At 40.4% G+C, this 19,653-nt stretch overlaps 1 protein-coding gene across 1 annotated transcript; it reads left to right on the top strand.

The window, feature by feature from the left end:
* Nucleotides 1-3,001: 3,001 nt before the first annotated feature.
* LOC117906393 (ABC transporter G family member 22-like) lies at nucleotides 3,002-7,725 on the top strand. Its single transcript, XM_034819397.1, has 11 exons — nucleotides 3,002-3,182; nucleotides 3,417-3,863; nucleotides 4,261-4,364; nucleotides 4,473-4,702; nucleotides 4,795-4,950; nucleotides 5,400-5,583; nucleotides 5,733-6,041; nucleotides 6,127-6,414; nucleotides 6,506-6,790; nucleotides 6,920-7,027; nucleotides 7,258-7,725. The coding sequence occupies exons 2-11, from the start codon at nucleotides 3,452-3,454 to the stop codon at nucleotides 7,507-7,509; spliced, it is 2,328 nt and encodes a 775-aa protein (XP_034675288.1). The 5' UTR covers nucleotides 3,002-3,182; nucleotides 3,417-3,451; the 3' UTR covers nucleotides 7,510-7,725.
* Nucleotides 7,726-19,653: the final 11,928 nt, after the last annotated feature.

The raw sequence follows: 19,653 nt of genomic DNA, 5'->3' as shown, positions 1-19,653 counted from the left end.
GCTAAGCCTTGAAAAAATAACTAGGCATATTGTCAAACCTGTTCTGAGTGACCCTCTTTGGAAGCTCGTGGAAGCTTGTGGAACCTCTTGAAGACATCCACTAAGGTTTTGAAGAAGCGAGAGAGATGTCCAAGTGCCCCATATGAGCTTAGGAGAAATCTAAGTTGGTGATAGTATGCTATGATTTCTTTTTCTTTCTTACCATTAATTCAAGTTATCAACAGTGATTTAGCAGCATCACAGAATAAATAAATGAGATTAGCCCGCACAGTCCCTGGCCTGAAGTTGGAATGTATGAGAAAATTTTGGATGAAAAGATGAATATTATATTTGATTGAAAAGTCAAAGAGGGGGCCATTCATGAACACTTCACTTTCAAGGTTTCTGGATAATTATGGTGGGACTGAGTCAGCCTAAAAGGGAACAAGTCCAAGTGTGGATTCAAGCCTTCAAGTTGGTCCTTTAGAGGTCTAAACTGAGGTGTGGGCGAAGTCCATATGAGGTCTCACTCCGGACTTGGGTTGATCAAGTCTTCAAACATGTAACAAACCTTAGGCTTATGAGTTCTACTTGGTGAGAACATTGGAATTTGTCTTACAAACCCCAGTTTCTAGATTCATGACTGTTACCTAACATTAATTTGAGTGATAACTGATCAACTTCTCTTCAGTGTTATTTAATTGAAGGGGCGTGGTCAACACTCCTCCTCCCTTTCATTTTGTTGTTAAGGGGCCATTTCAAAATTAAGTGCCTAGCTCACAGTTGAACATTTGCCTTGGGAATTCTGTGGAGAGTACCATTTCCCTGAGGTAAAGGATAACAAGTGAACCACCATAATCTCTATACATGTATCAGAATTGGTGATGGGAATTCATACTTAATCTTATTGATCTTATAGTTTTCAGGTATCAGCCACTGAATTAGGGGGAGACAATAGGTTTGGACAGTGCTGGCTGTGTCCAGCACTTGCAGGAAGGGGAAGATTTGACTTGCTTTCATGGCCCAGCATGGTAGGTTTTTGAGTGGGAAGCGACGGATACTAAAACAGAATTTGTAACAACAGCAAGAAATCTGATTCTAGGTGCAGTCCATTAAACTAGTAATGTAATGTTTCAATCCGGTAATGAGATTGATTGTCATCCCTTGCTCTAAGCTTAAAAATGTAGGAAGTTTACATTTTACATTGCATACATGAATTAATGGAGTAGGATTTGGAGTGGACTTGTGCTGTCGTAGTGATGGAAACGAGTGTTTCTCACCAAGGTACATCCTTGATGAGTTGATTCAAGAGCCTGGCCACTAGTTCAGTCCTTGATGGGTCTATTTTCGCCAAAAGGGTATGTTTTTGAAGGCAAGGGCATGAGAGGCTGTCACTAACTATTTTGGTGTGTGAACTGTATGTTTCATTTCCTTGGCTGACTGTGACATGCCATGGAGAATTCAATGATTGAATGTACATTTTAGTAACAGGGATGATCTCTCCATTACTTTCCAGATCTCATATGGTACGGGAGGAGGGGGCTACTGCTGTTTGTCAAGCCACAATCAACACTTTTTCTCCTTTTATCTAGTTTATCTTTTCCAGTTTTCCCCTCTGCAATCTATCAGTCATGAATAATATACAGTGGCCACTTCATGATAATCACCATGGGAGATTACCAATTTGATAACTTTGATGGATTTGCATTTTCTCCATGGCCTCATCATACTTGTTGAATAAACTTTGTGACACTATAGTTACGTACCGTCTCAGCTGAGTATTTTATGGCAGGAAGGCAGGCAAGATTACTTGAACCTACTATATGCTGTGATCATTTGCATATAAAATTAGGTGCACGTGCTACATATCTGAAGTCTGTTCTAATCACAGAAATAAAGCTTTTCAAATGTGCATTAAAATTTGCATTCCTCAACTCCAAGAGAGAGGCCGGTGACAGTCACACTGCAACACTTTCTGGAACTGCTCATCTTGGTCATTGATCAAGATGCCACAAGCCAAAGGACAAGGCCAAGTGGCGTATGATCATGCACTGCCCTAACATTTAGGGCACCGCCCAAGACAGTGGTCCTGTTTCTATTTTATCGACTAGGCATGCAACATCTATTACCAACTAGCTTACAATTGTGATAGTAGCCAGGCTTTATGGTAGTATACTCTGGCCTAATTTTTCCAAATCATGTCTTCAAAACTTTGCCCATCCAGCCTATGGAACTACTTTTCCACCAAAATTTGGCAGCAATTAAGTTTTGGGTCCTTCTACTGCAGCCTGGAAATTTCAAGAACATGGCTTTCTACTGCAGCTGGCCAGTTGACTAATGCAGAATAGTCGATCAAGTTTATCCACATTTTTAAGTGATTCCAAATCATTTCCCTGCTTCAGCATCTCCCCTATATATTATTTTGGACCACATGTCAGCTTCTGTTTTTCCATTCCATTGCACTTGGGCATGTCTACTTGATTATGACGAATCAAAAGAAATGGAGTTATTCCTTTTCCTTTAATTCCTTTGTTTTACTTGAACTTTTGAAATAAAAGTTTATGTGGGTCCTATCATAATATGAGAAAACCCCTTCCTCAAAATTGAGGAAATTCATTCTCCCAGCCTCTCTCACTCAAATTTGACACCATTAAAGTCAACCAATTTACTGGTCCCTTGAAGCCAGCTCCTCCATTGCTACACTCCAAGGTCAGGCAACTTGTTAGAAAACACTCTCCACCACAGCTAACAAAGGCTATCTGGCATGATTCCCATGAGAATAGGCAATATAAAAATGACAAACTAACACAACTTCCACATACCCAAGTTTTTCTAAAAGAGTATCTCTCTACTCTTTTCTAATTCTAGCTTTGAATTACTTCTCTAAAAAAACTAGTTTTCAATCTAGGGAGGGTCTGGCAAGCTGGCAGGTTGAACTTTTTGTCTCAGCAAGAAAAAAAAAAAAAAAAAAAAAAATCAAAAAATGCCTTTTCAGTGATTGCGAAAAAGCATGGAATGAATGGTCAGTTTTTCAAGGACAAAATTGGTAGCAGTAATGAAGTCATGTAAGTCACACACTCATGAAGTCCGGGGCCAAGGGTGTCCTATATAACCTTCTAGCATCGAACATTCTACTTCACTGGACTTCTTGCTTTCTTTCTTGACTCTTAAACTGCATCTCTGCTTTCAGACTCTGCATCCAAGTAATCTTCTTTCCATCTTTCTCTTGCCTCCAATTTTTTTTTTTTTTTTATTTATTTATTTTTTTTTATTTTTATTTTTTTTATCATTCATGCTTTTGTTATTACATGTCAAAGGATGATCTTTATGTCCCAATATGAATTCAGCACTTATTTTGTAACTTCATAAATAAATGAACTGTTATTGAATTTGGATAAACTAATTATTTTTGACAATTCCTTCATTTGTTGAATCAGCTGCTGCAAAAATAGAGGCGAAGAGAGAGCCTAGAATGGAGCACTCAGAGAGTGTTTCTGGGATGTATGAAGCTGTATCCATGCCAAGGACTGGAAAGGATTCCATTTTCATACCTGGTAGAAAATCCAGCAGCAGAAGCTCAAGTGTGGTTCAACCTCAAGATGACAAAGATGAGGCTGGAATTAGGATACAAAAGAAGCGAAGCTTTAACAGGGAAAAGGAATTAGCAAGTGGAAAAGCTGTTCGCAAAACAAAGTCACTAAGTTCCCAATTCTTAGTTAATATAGATGAACTTTTTAATAATGTTGCTGGGAGCTTTGATGAAAAAGGTTCCATTCCTAGCAGGGCATCTAGCAATGGCTTAGGCTTCTCCACCCCACTAGCTGGATCCGTCTTGCCCTCGGATGACATTTCAGACGCCTCAAGACTGCAGATTCCCCGTCAGAGTAAGAAACTTAGTCCTACTGCTAATGCTACCTCTAGAAAGGCCATTTTAACATTGCCCATCAGAGCCACTATAAGGGGGGGCTTTTTTTCTTTTCTGTTTTAATTAAATACAATTTGCAAAGTTCTTTTTTTCCATGATTGGAAGGACACTTGCATCTAAGACTCTGTGCAGATTTAGTAAAAACCCTTTAAGAAGGACTTCTTGGTCGCTTGGGCTTGGAGAAGGTTTTTGAAGTTTCCAAATTCACTTTTCTTCCATCCATCTCCTCGGCAAGTAATTAATGAAAATTTCTCATGAAGTGAGAAAATGGACCAAACATGTCCTTCTGCATCCACTCATGAGGCTGGGATAAATTTGGAGACAAATTTGGACTAACCTACCTATCTCATATGCAGAAGATAGTGCAACAAGGCAGTCTCGGTCAGCTCATGAGAAGGATCAGGATTCTTACGGGTGGAGGAAAACACACAGCAAACCTAGCTTACCAATATATCTCAAGGTAATTCTGTCTACTTGAGGCAAAACATTGCTCCTGCTAATTTTTTTTACTAATTTTAGAAAGTTAAGATGTGATCAGTTCATATAATTCCCACTGCTTGTTTTGCAGTTTGAAGATGTCAAATACAAAGTGGTAACAAAGGGAGGAAAGAGCTCTGATGAGAAGCATATATTACATGGCATTACTGGTTCAGTAGATCCAGGGGAGGTCTTAGCACTTATGGGGCCATCTGGTGGTGGTAAAACAACATTACTCAATCTCCTCAGTGGAAAGGTCAAAACCAACAGTGGTAGGATCACTTATAATGATCAACCATATGCTAAAACACTCAAGCATAGGTACAGGGGTTATTCATTTATATGCACATAAAATGTACGTTCAGAAGCATTATATATGTCGTGTATAGACTGATATTAATGAGGATGAGCAGGATTGGATTCGTGCTGCAAGATGACATTGTGTTTCCCCACCTTACAGTCAAAGAAACTCTAACATATGCAGCTTTGCTTCGTCTTCCCAATACATTAACCAGACAGCAGAAAAAGGAAAGAGTCATGGATATTATCAGTGAGCTAGATCTTGAAAGGTACTTTCTTAATAATTTCATGTCCAATGCTGTATGAAAACTAACTACTAAATGTTTATTGGTCATTATGACCGATTATAACCTAGATTTCTTCGATTTTATTCTTTGGAAGGTCTTGACAAACAATCACAACTAATATCCCTCCACGGATTTCATCTGATAAAAGTAAACTTATAGTCTGCAAGGTCTTGTTACTTAGCATAGGTGCTCCACACATAGATGCTCCCCCTACTCAAAATTCCCTGTATTCATTCTCATTTAATGATGTGGCTCGACTTTTTACAAGTACAAGCATACCAATGAAATCATCAACTTGACCGGGCACATGAGAGTACCATTTATATCATTAATTTATATACTAAAGACAGATTGTCCATACCATATGTAGAGGTTAGCTTCTATTTAGTAACCATTGGTTTAAAAGTAAAAACATTACTGTTTGGTTTTAGGTGCCAAAACACAATAATTGGTGGTGCATTAGTTAGAGGGATTTCTGGTGGTGAGAGAAAAAGAGTCTGTATCGGCAATGAAATCCTGCTCAACCCATCACTTCTGTTCCTTGATGAACCAACATCTGGTCTGGATTCAACAACTGCACTTCGGATTCTTCAGATGCTACAGAACACTGCAGAGGTAATGAAAATTTTCCCATGAACTCCAGCACTTTCTTTTCTTTCTTTTTTTTTTTTTTTTTTTTTTTCTCTCATTTCTGTACTTTAGGTATCTTATCTCCTGTTACAATGATCATTCTCTTGGGCTTGAAATCTGGTTGTGTTACCCAGGCTGGCAAGACAGTGGTGACTACAATTCATCAACCTTCAAGTAGACTATTCAGTATGTTTGACAAGTTAGTCCTCTTGGGTAAAGGAAACTCCTTGTACTTTGGAAAAGCCTCAGAAGCAATGCTATATTTCTCCTCAATAGGTTGTTCTCCACTTGAAGCCATGAACCCAGCAGAGTTTCTCATTGATCTTGCCAATGGAAACATAAGTAACAAATCAGTTCCATCAGAGTTGGAGGATAAGTACTCCCCCGGAAGACAAAATTTTGAAAATGAAGAGGGGAAGCCTTCTCCAGGAGAAGTCCATGAGGTACATGACCAATACAGAACTTCCACCTTCTAATTGATAGAACTATAATGTATTACAATCTTATCTTGAATGTTCTTTCTTGCAGTATCTTGTAGGGGCCTATGAAGAAAGAGTTGCAAACCTGGAGAAAATGAAGCTTCTAAGCCCAGTGCGGATAGACAGTGTGTCTGAGATGCAAAGGAGAGAAAATTCACGGGAATGGGGAGCAAATTGGTGGCAACAGTTTTCAATTCTTTTCAGAAGAGGCCTTAAGGAGAGACGCCATGAATATTTAAGTGGTCTTCGTATAACCCAAGTTATATCCACTGCTGTAATCTTAGGATTGCTCTGGTGGCATTCTGATGCTTCATCTCCTAAGAAACTTCAAGATCAAGCAAGTGTTGCATTATCTGATTAGTACCCATTTCAGTTTTTGAATCTTTAAAAAATTTCCCTATATTAATTCTGGTTTAAATGATCTGCAGGCAGGGTTGCTGTTCTTCATTTCAGTATTTTGGGGTTTCCTCCCTCTATTCACTGCTATTTTCACATTCCCTCAAGAACGAGCTATGCTGGTTAAAGAGAGATCTGTGGATATGTATAGACTCAGTGCATACTTTGTAGCAAGAAACACAAGTGATCTTCCTTTGGATCTCATCCTGCCCATATTGTTTATGTTGATAGTATATTTCATGGCAGGCTTAAAGTCTAGCTTTGCGGCATTTTCTCTAACTATGCTTACAGTTTTCCTCAGCATTTTGGCTTCCCAGGTATGAATTTATGTCATATCTTTTTATTAGCTACAAAGGGTAGTCTATTATATTTCTGCATAGTAAAAAATGCCCTGAAAAGAAGAGTGATCTTCTAGACTAAAAGCCTCTGACCTTCAAAAATTTCAGGGTCTAGGAATGACAATAGGTGCAGCACTGATGGATGTGAAGAAAGCAACAACACTGGCTTCTATTACTCTGATGACCTTCATGTTATCAGGCGGATTTTTTATCCAGGTAAGACCGCCTAAAACCTATGCAAATCCTCTCATTGAAACAGAAACCAAGCAATATTAAGTGGGCAAATGGGTCAATCTTGGAAAGAGGTGAATCGCCTAGAAAATATTTTGGATTCTGCTAGGTAGCAAGACCCCTAAAAATTCCAGAAGTCAACTTTCTGAGTGATGATTGATGAGCCTGCTATTACTTTCAGTATTAATGGTTGCAACTTTTGACAATGAGCGCAGGAGTTTCCATCTTTCATATCATGGGCACGACACATCTCTTTCAACTACCATACATACAGGCTACTCCTGAAGATTCAGTATAGTTGCTCAAATTCAAATTATGAAGAAGGTCCCTGCAACTCTCCCTTCATCAGAGGACTAAAACTTAATAGGTCTGGAATGGAACTGGGAGCCATGGTAGCAATGTGTATTGGATATCGATTACTGGCCTACATATTCCTCAGGAGAATGAAACTCAGGACACTAACATAGCTTACATATATTCAATAATAAATTGAAGATATCAGCTTGATCAAGTTGATATCACAAAGAAGCCGAGTTTCTTTTGCAGCCTCATTTAGTATACCAGTTGGGATCTATGCCAGACCTCACTCCTTTTGGTGATTTTCAAATAACAGAATGTATGATGGGATCTGCTTCTTATAGTGTTGAGGTAAATAAAAAGCTAGTAGTAGAATTGAATTGCCACCACTTTCAGGGAGGAAGAATTGCTACTCCACACACCATGAAAACCTTTTCACTTTACAAAAACAATGCATGGCAAGGTTTGGAATCTTAGGCAGGAGGTGATTGAGTTGAGATGGCCAAAGGGTTAACCTAGTTGACTTGGTTGATTATAACAGGTGAATCAATACAAGATTGGGATAAGGCAGCAATAAATGACTGATATTTGCCCTTTGCTTGCTGTCCTTCTCATTTGAAGTTATCCATTTCATATTGTCCATGAGAAAACTGAAGAATCATTGATTCATGCCATGGCAACCGCCCTCTACTTGAAATTCGGTTACTAAAGATCAACATCCTTAACTGATAAGTTTTCTTAATTTGATAATACATGAAAAATCCAATAATTTGGTGCAACAATAAACCATGGCTGAACAAGTTCTAATATAGATTTCTTCTAAATTTCCAATGATCAGTCGTCAGATCCCTTTAACTGCACATAATGAAATTACTGATCCACATCTCCCCTAGTGAACACAATTAGATGGGCAAAATTTCATAGTGGACAATAGAGGATTAATGTCAACACTTTTCTCAAACAACTTGGTGCCAAGGGCTAATGGGCAGGCATGGTGCATCCATGAGAACCTTGAGGGAGAGACAAGACAGAATGATACAATTACAATGTGTGCAACCTAAGTGGTGCGAGAAGAGCAGCACTTGGGAAGGCATGAGTGGTTTCATACAACATAACGATGTGCTACAGCTAACATAGTAGCGTGCACAACATGCACAACAATGACACAGTATGCACAACAACGTGCACAACAACAATATGGTATGCACAACAACATGCACAATAACAACACGGTGTGCATAGCAGCGTGCACAACAACAATGTGATATGCACAGCAGCGTACCACTCAAGACACAACATGTTATGGCACAACAATCACAACATTTTGACTCATAAGTATGTGGCACCAAGGCCTCATGAGACAACACCTTAATTTTATGAGTGGCCTATGATCAAGGCAAGATGAGATGGGGGCTAGTGAGGGGTAACACATGGCACGATCCTGACTTGGCCAAAATTCAAGTGGTAAATTTTGGTATGGTGGCTCTTTTCTTTTAAAGAGGAACCTTCAAGAAGGAGACTCCAAGTGGAAGGAGAATTTTATGAATTTTCTTGAATTAATTAAAATTTATTGTCCCCTCGAGCATGGGTGATGTCTTCTCTAGAAACTTCCTAAATGGTTAAAAATGCTCTTTAGGGGAGGGTGAGTGACTCAAGGGAGACAAGGTGACATGGGTGGGGCCACATCTAAGGGCCTCAGTGCAAGGCCTCAAATACAAGCAAGGCACATGGGCAAGCCTTATTAGTACCCACACATGAGTTCTACAACGTGTGGTGGTGTGCAACCTATGACCATAATGAAATGTGGTCCAAGGGCACAATGCCTCATGCAATAAGACCATTTGGCACAAGGGTATAATGCCTTGTGCACAGAGATGAGAGAGGTCGACTTAGACGTAATGCCTAAGGCTTGACACAAGAGAGCAATGCCTTGTGTGTGGAGTTAAGGAGTCATGGGCTCAATGTCATAACTTGTTGCTGCACCAAAAAGAGGACTTGAGCATGGCATGATGTTGCAGCAGCAACAAGACATATGCTTACAATAGGTTGCCTAGAGACACAATAGCAAGTTGATTGGTTGCACAGATTGATTCAAGTGCATGAGTGGACTGGCTTAAGACACTTGACTAGGCAAACTTGAGGTAGAACCGTAGAACATAAGAAAGACATCTTGACATTGGGGCAAGCCTAAGAAAGACATGTTGCATCACGAACTAGGGACTTGAAGGGTGAATGTGTGGATTGATGCAAAAGGTCTAGAAGAGGAGTTTCAAATGAATGAAGAATGGGGCGAAAATGTTTGAAATCTTAGAGTTTGATTCAAATTGTGATTGTAATTTGAGTTTGAATAGAAGCTTAGATTCTAATTGTAATTGTAGTTTAAGTAGGACTAGGATTGCTTACTTCTAGTCAAATAGGGAGTAGTTGGTGCCAAACCTGTAAAAAGCAGGTGTGGACCTGCATTTTTCACGTGCGTCCCCACTCGATCGGCGAGACTCGCTTTTTATTTGTGAAAAATTAATTTTAGAAAAGTTGGAGTCGCCACTTATTTTATTTTTATTTTAAAGGGAAAATAAAACAAGAAAGAAAAACCCTAAAAAAATTGACTCCATAATTTTTGGAAAAGCGTGTCTTTGAAAAAACCCGAGTTTAGGTCTGGGGATTAGGTTACTTATTGGGAAGGTACCTCTAGGAGGTAGCATCCTTCTAAGCCCTACAAAGGTCTCTACTGACTAAGTTAAGGGAAATGTGGCAATTGCTTGATTAATTATAGATACCTAAGTAGACTAAGGTGATTTCAAAAAATTGCATGCTAAACAAGATAAGATCACAATAAAGGAGAGTTAGAGTGCGTATGTAAACCGCTTCTTAGGTGCTATTATAAAACATCAATGGATTAGTTTAGATGATATATCACACAACATGCATCTTCATCAAATATGATCAAACAATCAAACAAATATCAAAACAATCAAGTATGACACCAAACAAGGACAATGACATGCATATTCATGAAATTTTGGAAAGTGTGGTGGTAGAGAGCATACCTGGACAACAAACTGTGCACTAAAATGAGAAATAAGGTTAGCTCAATAATAAGTGTAAAACAATCTCATGTATCCACATAGAGGAATCACAGTCAAACAAACAATATTGAAGAAAATATCATGAATGTCGGGCCCCCACCAAAGCCCTAATTAATTTTGCATGAGTTGATTCTATGAATTCCATTGTTTGGAATCATGAAGCTTGTTCATGCTTGTTGAAAATCGAGAAAATCATGAAAATAGTTGAAAATGACGAAAATGCATGCCGGAAGGGAAATTGGCAGCAAATAGTATGTTAAAATCTGGATTATGCCTAAAGAGAGTTTGGGGATCATTCTCTAAAGTTAGGGTTATTTGGATGAAAACGATTTTGAAAACACAATTCAAAACACGTAAAAGCACGAGGAAAGCAGGACGGTGCAAGAGGAAAATGGTAGTGTGCTTTAGAATGGTCTTTAGAAGAGATCTGCTGGAATTGATTCTGATGGCTTCTGTTGATGTTGACTTGGAACGAACTGCTGTTGAAACTGATGACGTTGTTGCTGAAATTTGTTGTTGTTTTCTTTTCGAAAAGGTCCTTGTGTTCAGAAGCTGCAACTGGGCATCCCAAAATCATCTAGATATAGGTCACAACCTTCATTAGGCACCTTGGCGGTTTATTGGCATGTCTTAAAGCTCCTTATTGACATTTAAAACATAACCAGAAACAGCTTTTCCTACTCCACAGTGCTTTTGGAATTCTTGCAGTTTATTACGTATCAAGTAGAAATAGTTGAGCCTTAATATGACGCGATATCCTTAACCAGATCCATTTATTTTCCACTTTATACACGTAACCAGTTACCCGTTGCCCAGTTGAAATCCTGAATTCTATTTCTATTGTCAACTTGCTCATAGTAAAATTTCTTTAACTGAATGCATCGCGTCTTAATTGATTTTTGATGTCCAATTTCCCAAATAACTCTTCATTCTTCAGGCGTATCAAATTACCCACAATCAGGAATTAACCCTCAGTCAATAGGATTCAACAACCTATTTCGCGTGTGTGAAGGTAAATGGGCAGTACGCTAGAGACTTTCTGATGGATCTTGCATTTCAGGACTTTCAAGTGTGGCTGCCTAGAAGACACCTAGCTCTACCATCCTCTTGTTCCTCCTGAAGGCTTCTTCTCTATTCTATGAGGACCATTACATGAAAGGCACAAAGTTGGATGATCTGCTCATTACTGATGTCTCTTGGAGCTGTCAAGATTTTCTTGAGTAGTTAATGGTTGAATGATAATTTGGCCTATTCCATCTTGAAGCTCTCTTGAAATAGAGAAGCTGACTGAGTTATCTACACCTGAGCAACTCCCCTCATCCAGATTTGAATTGCTATCTGGAGGCTGATCTCCATCTTCTGTGAAAGGTAGAAATGACTGAAAGTTAACGGAACCATGAGCAGGTGTGCTGTTACTTCTAGTGAATTTTCGAGGTTTTCAAGCATGGGCAATTGCCACCTAAACAACTTAGGAGTTAGTTATCCGTTTGGTTGTAGAAGTTTCGAGCACTACAAATTGGCGACTCCGCTGGGGATTTTGAGGATCAAGCTTGAACACTAGTTGAGGACAATGTGGCGTTTAATTGGTCGATTAGTGGGTACCTCTTTTTTTAGGCAAGGTGATTCGATTTGCTGGCTTGTTTGGTTTGTTATTTTAACATCTTTGATTGCCTCGAATGATCACTTGATTGCTTGCTCACTTCAACATGATTCACTCTCACATATGCTAGATAGGACTTTGATTGTTTGATATTTATCTGCTTCGCATGACTGTTTGTTGCATGACAACCCTTTCTCTTGCATGATTTTATGATTGTTTGTCTTCGTTCACTATCTCACTTTAGATCTTAGGTTTTTTTTCGGATGCACCCACATCATTCATTGTGCACTTTAGATTATTCCTGAGTGTTGAGAGATGGGAGAGCCTTCACCATTAAGAAACCCCCTGGGAACGCGAGGAAGTGCATGTGTGGAGGTGATGACCACCTTACATGGAAGCACCCCGTCTCCTTCGAGGTGTGCAGAGGGTTGCGTACCGCCGGAGGGTACGATCGCTTCTGCTAGGGATCCTTTAACCCACCCATTTTATCCTATAGAGCCACCTTAACCTTGTAAGTTAACCTAGACCTAATTAAGACTTCATTCTTACACGTGGGTGCATCTATGGACCTTCAGAGCTGCCTTGCTTACGATTGGGATCGGTTATCCCTTCCATAGTCTCCTTTTGGTGTGATCAGAGATGAGTATCAGATTGAGTATATTTGGGCTTTACTTCTACGCACTGGATTCCTACAGAATCACATTTTGTACTGCACCTTATCCAGTATTTCCGTATTTGTAGGAGGGTTTACCGTGACCGACCTGGATTCGCCTTTGTGGATTAGAGTTGGAGGTAGATTGACCAAAGTATTAGGCCAGTCAGATCAGAGGGATATGGACTCACAGGTAGTTACCGTTGACCAGTTTGCCGCAACCATGACTTCTATCCAAGATGCTATAGCTAACCTTGGTCAGAGGATAGATGGACAACAGACCTAGCAGGTCCCAATTTAGGAAAATGCCTAGTTCGATACCACAGTATTGCCACCTTCTCCGCCCAGTCAGTCAGTACCATAGGTTATACCTTTCACTCTGCATAGTCAGATTGAGGTTGCCCCGCCTCCTGTCACATCGCCTATCCTGACTTCAGAGGACCTACATACATGTATGGATAGACTTGAGCAGAAGTTGAGACAGATGAGGGCTTCAGACGGAGTTGTTACTTGGGAGGATTTTGATGGAACACCAGTGACTAGTTTGCCGGCCAAGTTCAGGATGCCTGAGATTAAGAGATATACGGGCATAGGCTGTCCTCGCATCCATTTGAGGCTCTATAGTACAGTTATGAGGGCCCACGAACTAGATGAGGCCCAGATGGTTATGCTTTTCCCTATGTCCCTGAGTGGTGCGACACAACGTTGGTTCGCTTCATTGGATGCATCACGCCGTAGGACTTGGGACGACTTGGCCTAGGAGTTTTTGAGACAGTTTGCATTTAACACTGTCATTGATGTTTCGAGGAGAGAGTTAGAGGCTTTGAGACAGAGGCTAGAGGAGTCAGTCACTTCATTTATCTCTCGCTGGAGGGAGAAGATTTCACAGATTATTGATCGTCCTTCAGAGAAGGATCAGATTAGCATGATCATGAGGAGCTTGCAGCCTAGATTTGCTAGACACTTGATGGGATTTCCCCATACAGATTTTGGATCTTTGGTACAGGCTTTATATGGTATAGAAGAGGGCATTGCTAGAGGATTGTGGCCCGAGTCTTCCCCTATTGATTCTAAGGGGAAGAAGCCTTCAGGAGGATATAGATCAGGAGATGTTGGTGCTATCAGTTCAGCAGGGATGAGACCTCCTGGACACTATCACACAGTTGGGCAGACTTCTGGATTCTATTATCCACCATCACCCCATGTGCAGTATAGGCCACCTGTTCCCTCCAGACCCATGACACCTACTTACCTACATCCAGTCTCATAGCCTGTTTTTGCTGCACATGTCACAGAGAGACCTCCTGCTCCATACACCCGACCCCGAGCTCCGCAAACCACCACTTATGTGCAGAGGCCATCATGTCAGTTTGCTCAGTTGGGTATGCCTTTGAGTCGAGCTTTTTAGAAGCTCATGGAGGGTGGATTATTGACTCCATTGGCACCCAAGCCAGTACCTCATCCAATACCGCATCGCTTCAGATTAGACCTACATTGTTCTTATCATTAGGGACCAGGACATGACACGGATCATTGCAACGCTTTGAGACATGCTATTCAGGATTTGATAGACCAGGGTTTGGTTAACTTGGGGCAGCCAAGTGTGACCACTAACCCTCTTCCTGCCCATTCTACACACGCAGTGCCTCCATCTTCGGGAAATATTCATCACATAGACCTTATAGAGGATGACATTATACATATGTTGAGTTGGGATGATGGATTACCAGAGCCGATTGTTTTGCATAATAGTTATGAGATTGATGGGGTTTCATTGGGTCCTCAGGCCCTTACACCATTCAGTTTGATCCTAGACGAGGCACCATTCCAGTTGACTTATCCCACACCCTTGATTATTGGATGTCAGGATACTTTTGTCCCGTTCACTTTATGGCTAGAGGATGATGATTCAGAGGGGAGGGAGATATAGATTGTGACTCGTAGTGGGAGGATAGCTTAGCCACCACCACTAGCAGTCAGACCATTTGAGGGTGCAGCCTCCCATGAGGAGGTTAGGAGAAAGGATGATGAAGTTTTGAGACAGCTACAGAGCACCTAGGCCCGCATTTCTATTTGGAGTTTATTGGCATCATCCAGTACTCATAGAGATGCTTTGATTCGAGCCTTGAGTCAGATCAGGGTAGAGACTACCACCACTCCAGAGAGATTGATTCATATGATGATGGCCGGCAGGGCCACTTGCATCGTGTTTTCAGATGATGACTTGCCACCTGAGGGTCTAGACCACGTACGCCCTTTACATATCACAGTTGGTTGTTCAGGTTGTAGAGTCCCATCTGTCCTACTAGACAATGGCTCAGCCTTGAACGTCTGCCCTTTAGCCACTACTATAGCCCTTGGTTTTGCACCTTCAGATTTTGGTCCTTCTACTCAGACAGTCAGAGCATATGATAGCTCCAAGAGAGAGGTTATGGGTACTTTGGTGATTGATTTGCAGATTGGTCCAACCATATTCTCTACTTTGTTCCAGGTTTTGAGGATTCCTGCATCCTTTAACCTATTACTTGGCCGACCTTGGATACATAGAGTCGGAGCTATGCCTTCTTCCCTTCATCAGAGGGTGAAGTTCATTCATGATGGGCAGGTTATCACAGTACAGTCTACCAAAGATATGTTAGCCTCTTCCGAGCCAGTACTTCAGATTAGTCACAGTGAAGATGACCTATTTTTGACTGGATTTACTTTTGATGAGATACAGACTCTCGAGATTGAGGATTTTTATAAAGACTTTGTGGCTATGCCATTTGATCAACATAGTAGCACAGTGGTTCTTGATATGATGAGGGGTATGACTTTTCTACTTGGTATGGGGTTAGGATGACATCAGCAGGGACCCAGCGAGTTTATAGCTGCCATTGATCATGATATGACATTTGGACTTGGGTTCATTCTTACCGAGGCCGATTACCATTACATGGCGCGACTGCGTAAGGAGAGGGTGAGGACTTGTTTATCCCACGCACCATTTGATTATCCTATTCGACCTTATAAGATGAGTTTGACCGACTACTTTGTCAGAGGATCGGAGATTCGACACCGTATAGAGGAGGTTCACAGTGTGGTTCATACAGATAGAGAGATTGAACTTCAGCATCTATTTCACCAGTTACAGTTGAGTGATGGGGCTCATGGCGCTTCTGTTTCTATGGCTACTTCTACGTCTCCAGATCGAGGTAGCATTTTGTCTCTATGCTTTCCGGAGGATATCACTGATGATGAAGTGATTGTCGATCCTACTGAGATGATTGATGGAGTTGTGCCTCATGATGAATACCGAGATGAGATGGATAGGATGACCGTGAGCCAGATTACCGGCATTGTTCAGCTTCAGCTTGCTTCACCATTTGATATGTTCGGGGTGTCTACCATTGAGGTTCTTGAGGGGACCCAGATTATTCCCGTTCCAGAGCTTCTAGAGGATGATAGTAGTTTGTTTGAGGGCACTGTTAGCCCAGTTGAGGAAGCGTCCGACCTTGTGGACCCACCTCTTTCTTTTGATGTTTTATCGGGATTTGTCTCCTGCTTTGACGATGTTTCTGTTGCTTCATTTATGGATTTGAGTATTTTTTAGTATTCGTCTGCTTCTTGTAAAAGTACCTTTATATCTGCACCCCACTCACCCACTTCACAGATATTTGATATAGATGATGAGGTTGCATGGCTCGATCCAGATAGAGACTCTTCTGATCATGACTCTGATCCTGTGGATGAGAGAGTTTCACCTGCTACAGGGGATGTTGAGACTATTGATTTTGGTATAGAGGATCAGCCTAGAGAGCTGAAGATTGGTTCATCCCTATCTACAGATGAAAGAGATAGACTTATTCATTTACTCAGGTCATACTTGGATGTCTTTGCATGGTCTTATAAGGACATGCCTGGTCTTGATCCTTCTATAGTTCAGCACCACTTACCTATCCTACCAAATGCCAGATTGGTTAAGTAGAAATTGAGATGATTACATCCATGTTGGAGTCTGCAAGTAAAAGAGGAGATTCAGAAACAACTCAGTGTTGGATTCATATCAGTGGTTGAGTATCCAGAGTGGTTGGCTAATGTCGTCCCAGTACCCAAAAAGGATGGCAAAGTTAGAGTTTGTGTGGACTTCAGAGATCTTAATAAAGCCAGCCCTAAAGACGACTTCCTTCTCCCACATATTGATTTGTTGGTTGATAGCACTGCAAGCCATTCGATGTTGTCTTTCATGGATGGGTTTTCAGGGTATAATCAGATTTTGATGGCTTTAGAGGACATGGAGAAGACAACCTTTATTACTGAGTGGGGTACCTACTGTTACAAGGTTATGCCATTTGGGTTGAAGAACGCAGGAGCCACTTATCAGAGGGCCGCTACTACTTTGTTTCATGACATGATGCATAGGGATGTTGAAGTTTATGTGGATGATATGATTGTGAAATCCCAAGGCAGAGCAAATCACCTAGAGGCTCTAGAGAGATTCTTTGAGAGGATCTGGAAGTTTAGATTGAGGTTGAATCCCAAGAAGTGCACCTTTGGAGTGACTTCTGGGAAGTTATTGGGACATATAGTCAGTAGAGACCTTTGTAGGGCTTAGAGGGGTGCTATCTCCTAGAGGTACCTTCCCAATAAGTAATTTGATCCCCGGACCTAGATTCGCATTTTTTCAAAAACACACTTTTCCAAAAATTATGGAGTCAATTTTTTTAGGGTTTTTCTTTCTTGTTTTATTTTCCCTTTAAAATAAAAATAAAATAAGTGGCGACTCCAACTTTTCTAAAATTAATTTTTCACAAATAAAAAGCGAGTCTCGTCGATCGAGTGGGGACGCACGTTAAAAATGCGGGTCCACAGTAAGATTGAAGTGCCTTAAAAAATTATTAGAGAGGGAGATAATAGAATATGTATATACAAAGGTATATTAGAAAAGGAGAGCCTTCTTAAAACATAGCATGAGAGAGCTTGAACTCATCAAAGAGATCGTGAGAATCTTGTTGAGTTATATCTTGTATGATTATTTAGAAGAGAAATAAAATACAAGCTAGGGATTGAGTCTTGTAACCTCATATGTCTTTATGAGTTTTCTTGATTACAATCTTATGTGGGTTTTGGTAGGCTGGCTTAAAGGCTTTCTAAGCGTGCACGTAGAGATGTGAAAAACTAAAAACTTGTTTCGTGCATGTGACAGTTAGCACAATAAAAAGGCATGCTTTGTTCTTTTTATCAGATGAGTGAACTCTTGTTGACCTTGTAACAATCACAGAGATGTAAAAAGGCTGCGTCTGTCATCTATCCTCGTCATCTTCCCTGGTTTTGTCCTTGTCCAAGGCCTATAAAACTGTCCCCTCCTTTTCTGATGGGAACGTGGGAACTCATTAATTGTTAGCATGAGTATCCTCTATTTGATCACACTGGGAATAAGTCTATTACAGGTGATCGATTCACTGAGATTGAACGCCTAGTCAGAAGCAAGTAGCAGAACAGAAGTAACAAACTGGAAAATCAAAGCTTCCGAGTCAATTACACAGTTGATTTCTGTGAATCATAGACAACTCGCTTTAAACAACACCAACAAACATTCGACATATATTTTCAACACTACTATCTCATGACAACATAACTTAACCATCACTTTAAATAATGCAACACTACCTCACAAGTCGCATATAAATCACACATGCAATATCATATATTCCAGCACTACTAGTCTGGAACTTCTGAGTACAAACCTAACCTGGAACCAAAGAACATCTTGGTTCGGGCGTCAAGCATAACATGCCTTATTCGCAATATGATAGGACAATTTCTTCAACCCCAACTTATTCCATAACTTGATGAGATTTTATTCATCACGAATTCATTAAGTCAATTGTATCCTCCACGCCCGGTTGTATTGTAGGCAGCTTCAAGAACCCTTCGTCCTGCAAAATGAAAAATATAAGTGCATTTTATTGGAGTTTTCTGGTCACCATTTCTATAAATATATATAGACATACATATATATATATATATAGTATTGAGTGCTGGATCACAGGATTAAAATACAAAGGATATGTCAAAGATAATCAGTAGTCTCCATGTAGGTGGCCATCTAGCAACTAACCGAGTTTTAGTTGTGGTGTGGCAGTAGCAATCTCAGTGGAAATCAGAAGGACGATTGCTACAAAAATGGCCATTATCATGACTTGGGATGCCTCAATGAAAGCCATTTTTGCCATAACTACTATGGAGGATAAAGGCAGCACCAGCACAATAAAATAATAAGCAGCTGAGAAAGGTTGAGAATGAAAAGAGACCCTTGTGTTGAACTCATACTTATAGCCAAACATGAAGGGAAAACACAGACACTTGGTACCAAATCTGGTTGAGGGAACTTCCTCTACTCATGACGTGGCAAAAACTGATCAGAAATGATTTCATTTAAAAATTTCAGTAATATTATTTTAAAGTTAAAAAGGGCCCCTTTAATTTTTGTTTTTAAGCCAAATATATTGCATTAATTCACAAATTGACACTCAAGGTAGGTGGAAGTCTACTACCGGCATCTAGGATGCAGACTTGCAGCTAAGCATCGTCCAATTCTGGGAGTTGTTTTAAGCCAAATATATTGCATTAATTCACAAATTGACACTCAAGGTAGGAGGTCTACTACCGGCATCTAGGATGCAGACTTGCAGCTAAGCATCGTCCAATTCTGGGAGTTGTTTTAAGCCAAATATATTGCATTAATTCACAAATTGACACTCAAGGTAGGTGGAGGTCTACTACCGGCATCTAGGATGCAGACTTGCAGCTAAGCATCGTCCAATTCTGGGAGTTGTATAAAGGCAAGCCTTTTCGTGAGGGTATAAGTTATTTATAGGTCCCGTTACATTAAAATAAAGGATCGAACCTTCTGTATAAATAAATTATACCACCAAGAAGAAAAAAAAGCCTGCTACTCGTGATTTACCCGGTCAAGATATGCTGGTCTTGATCT

The sequence above is a fragment of the Vitis riparia genome, chromosome 18 (genome assembly GCF_004353265.1).
Source record: "Vitis riparia cultivar Riparia Gloire de Montpellier isolate 1030 chromosome 18, EGFV_Vit.rip_1.0, whole genome shotgun sequence".
NCBI lineage: Eukaryota > Viridiplantae > Streptophyta > Magnoliopsida > Vitales > Vitaceae > Vitis > Vitis riparia.
This window is presented reverse-complemented; position numbering and strand designations above follow the sequence as displayed.

What these genes read in the sequence shown, in the direction of transcription:
- LOC117906393 (XM_034819397.1), top strand. Translation starts at nt 3,452, where the DNA reads ATGGAGCACTCAGAGAGTGTTTCTGGGATGTATGAAGCTGTATCCATG. An exon ending in GCTAAAACACTCAAGCATAG is followed by an intron (nt 4,703 to 4,794) that starts GTACAGGGGTTA and finishes GAGGATGAGCAG; the next exon opens with GATTGGATTCGTGCTGCAAG. An exon ending in CTAAGAAACTTCAAGATCAA is followed by an intron (nt 6,415 to 6,505) that starts GCAAGTGTTGCA and finishes AATGATCTGCAG; the next exon opens with GCAGGGTTGCTGTTCTTCAT.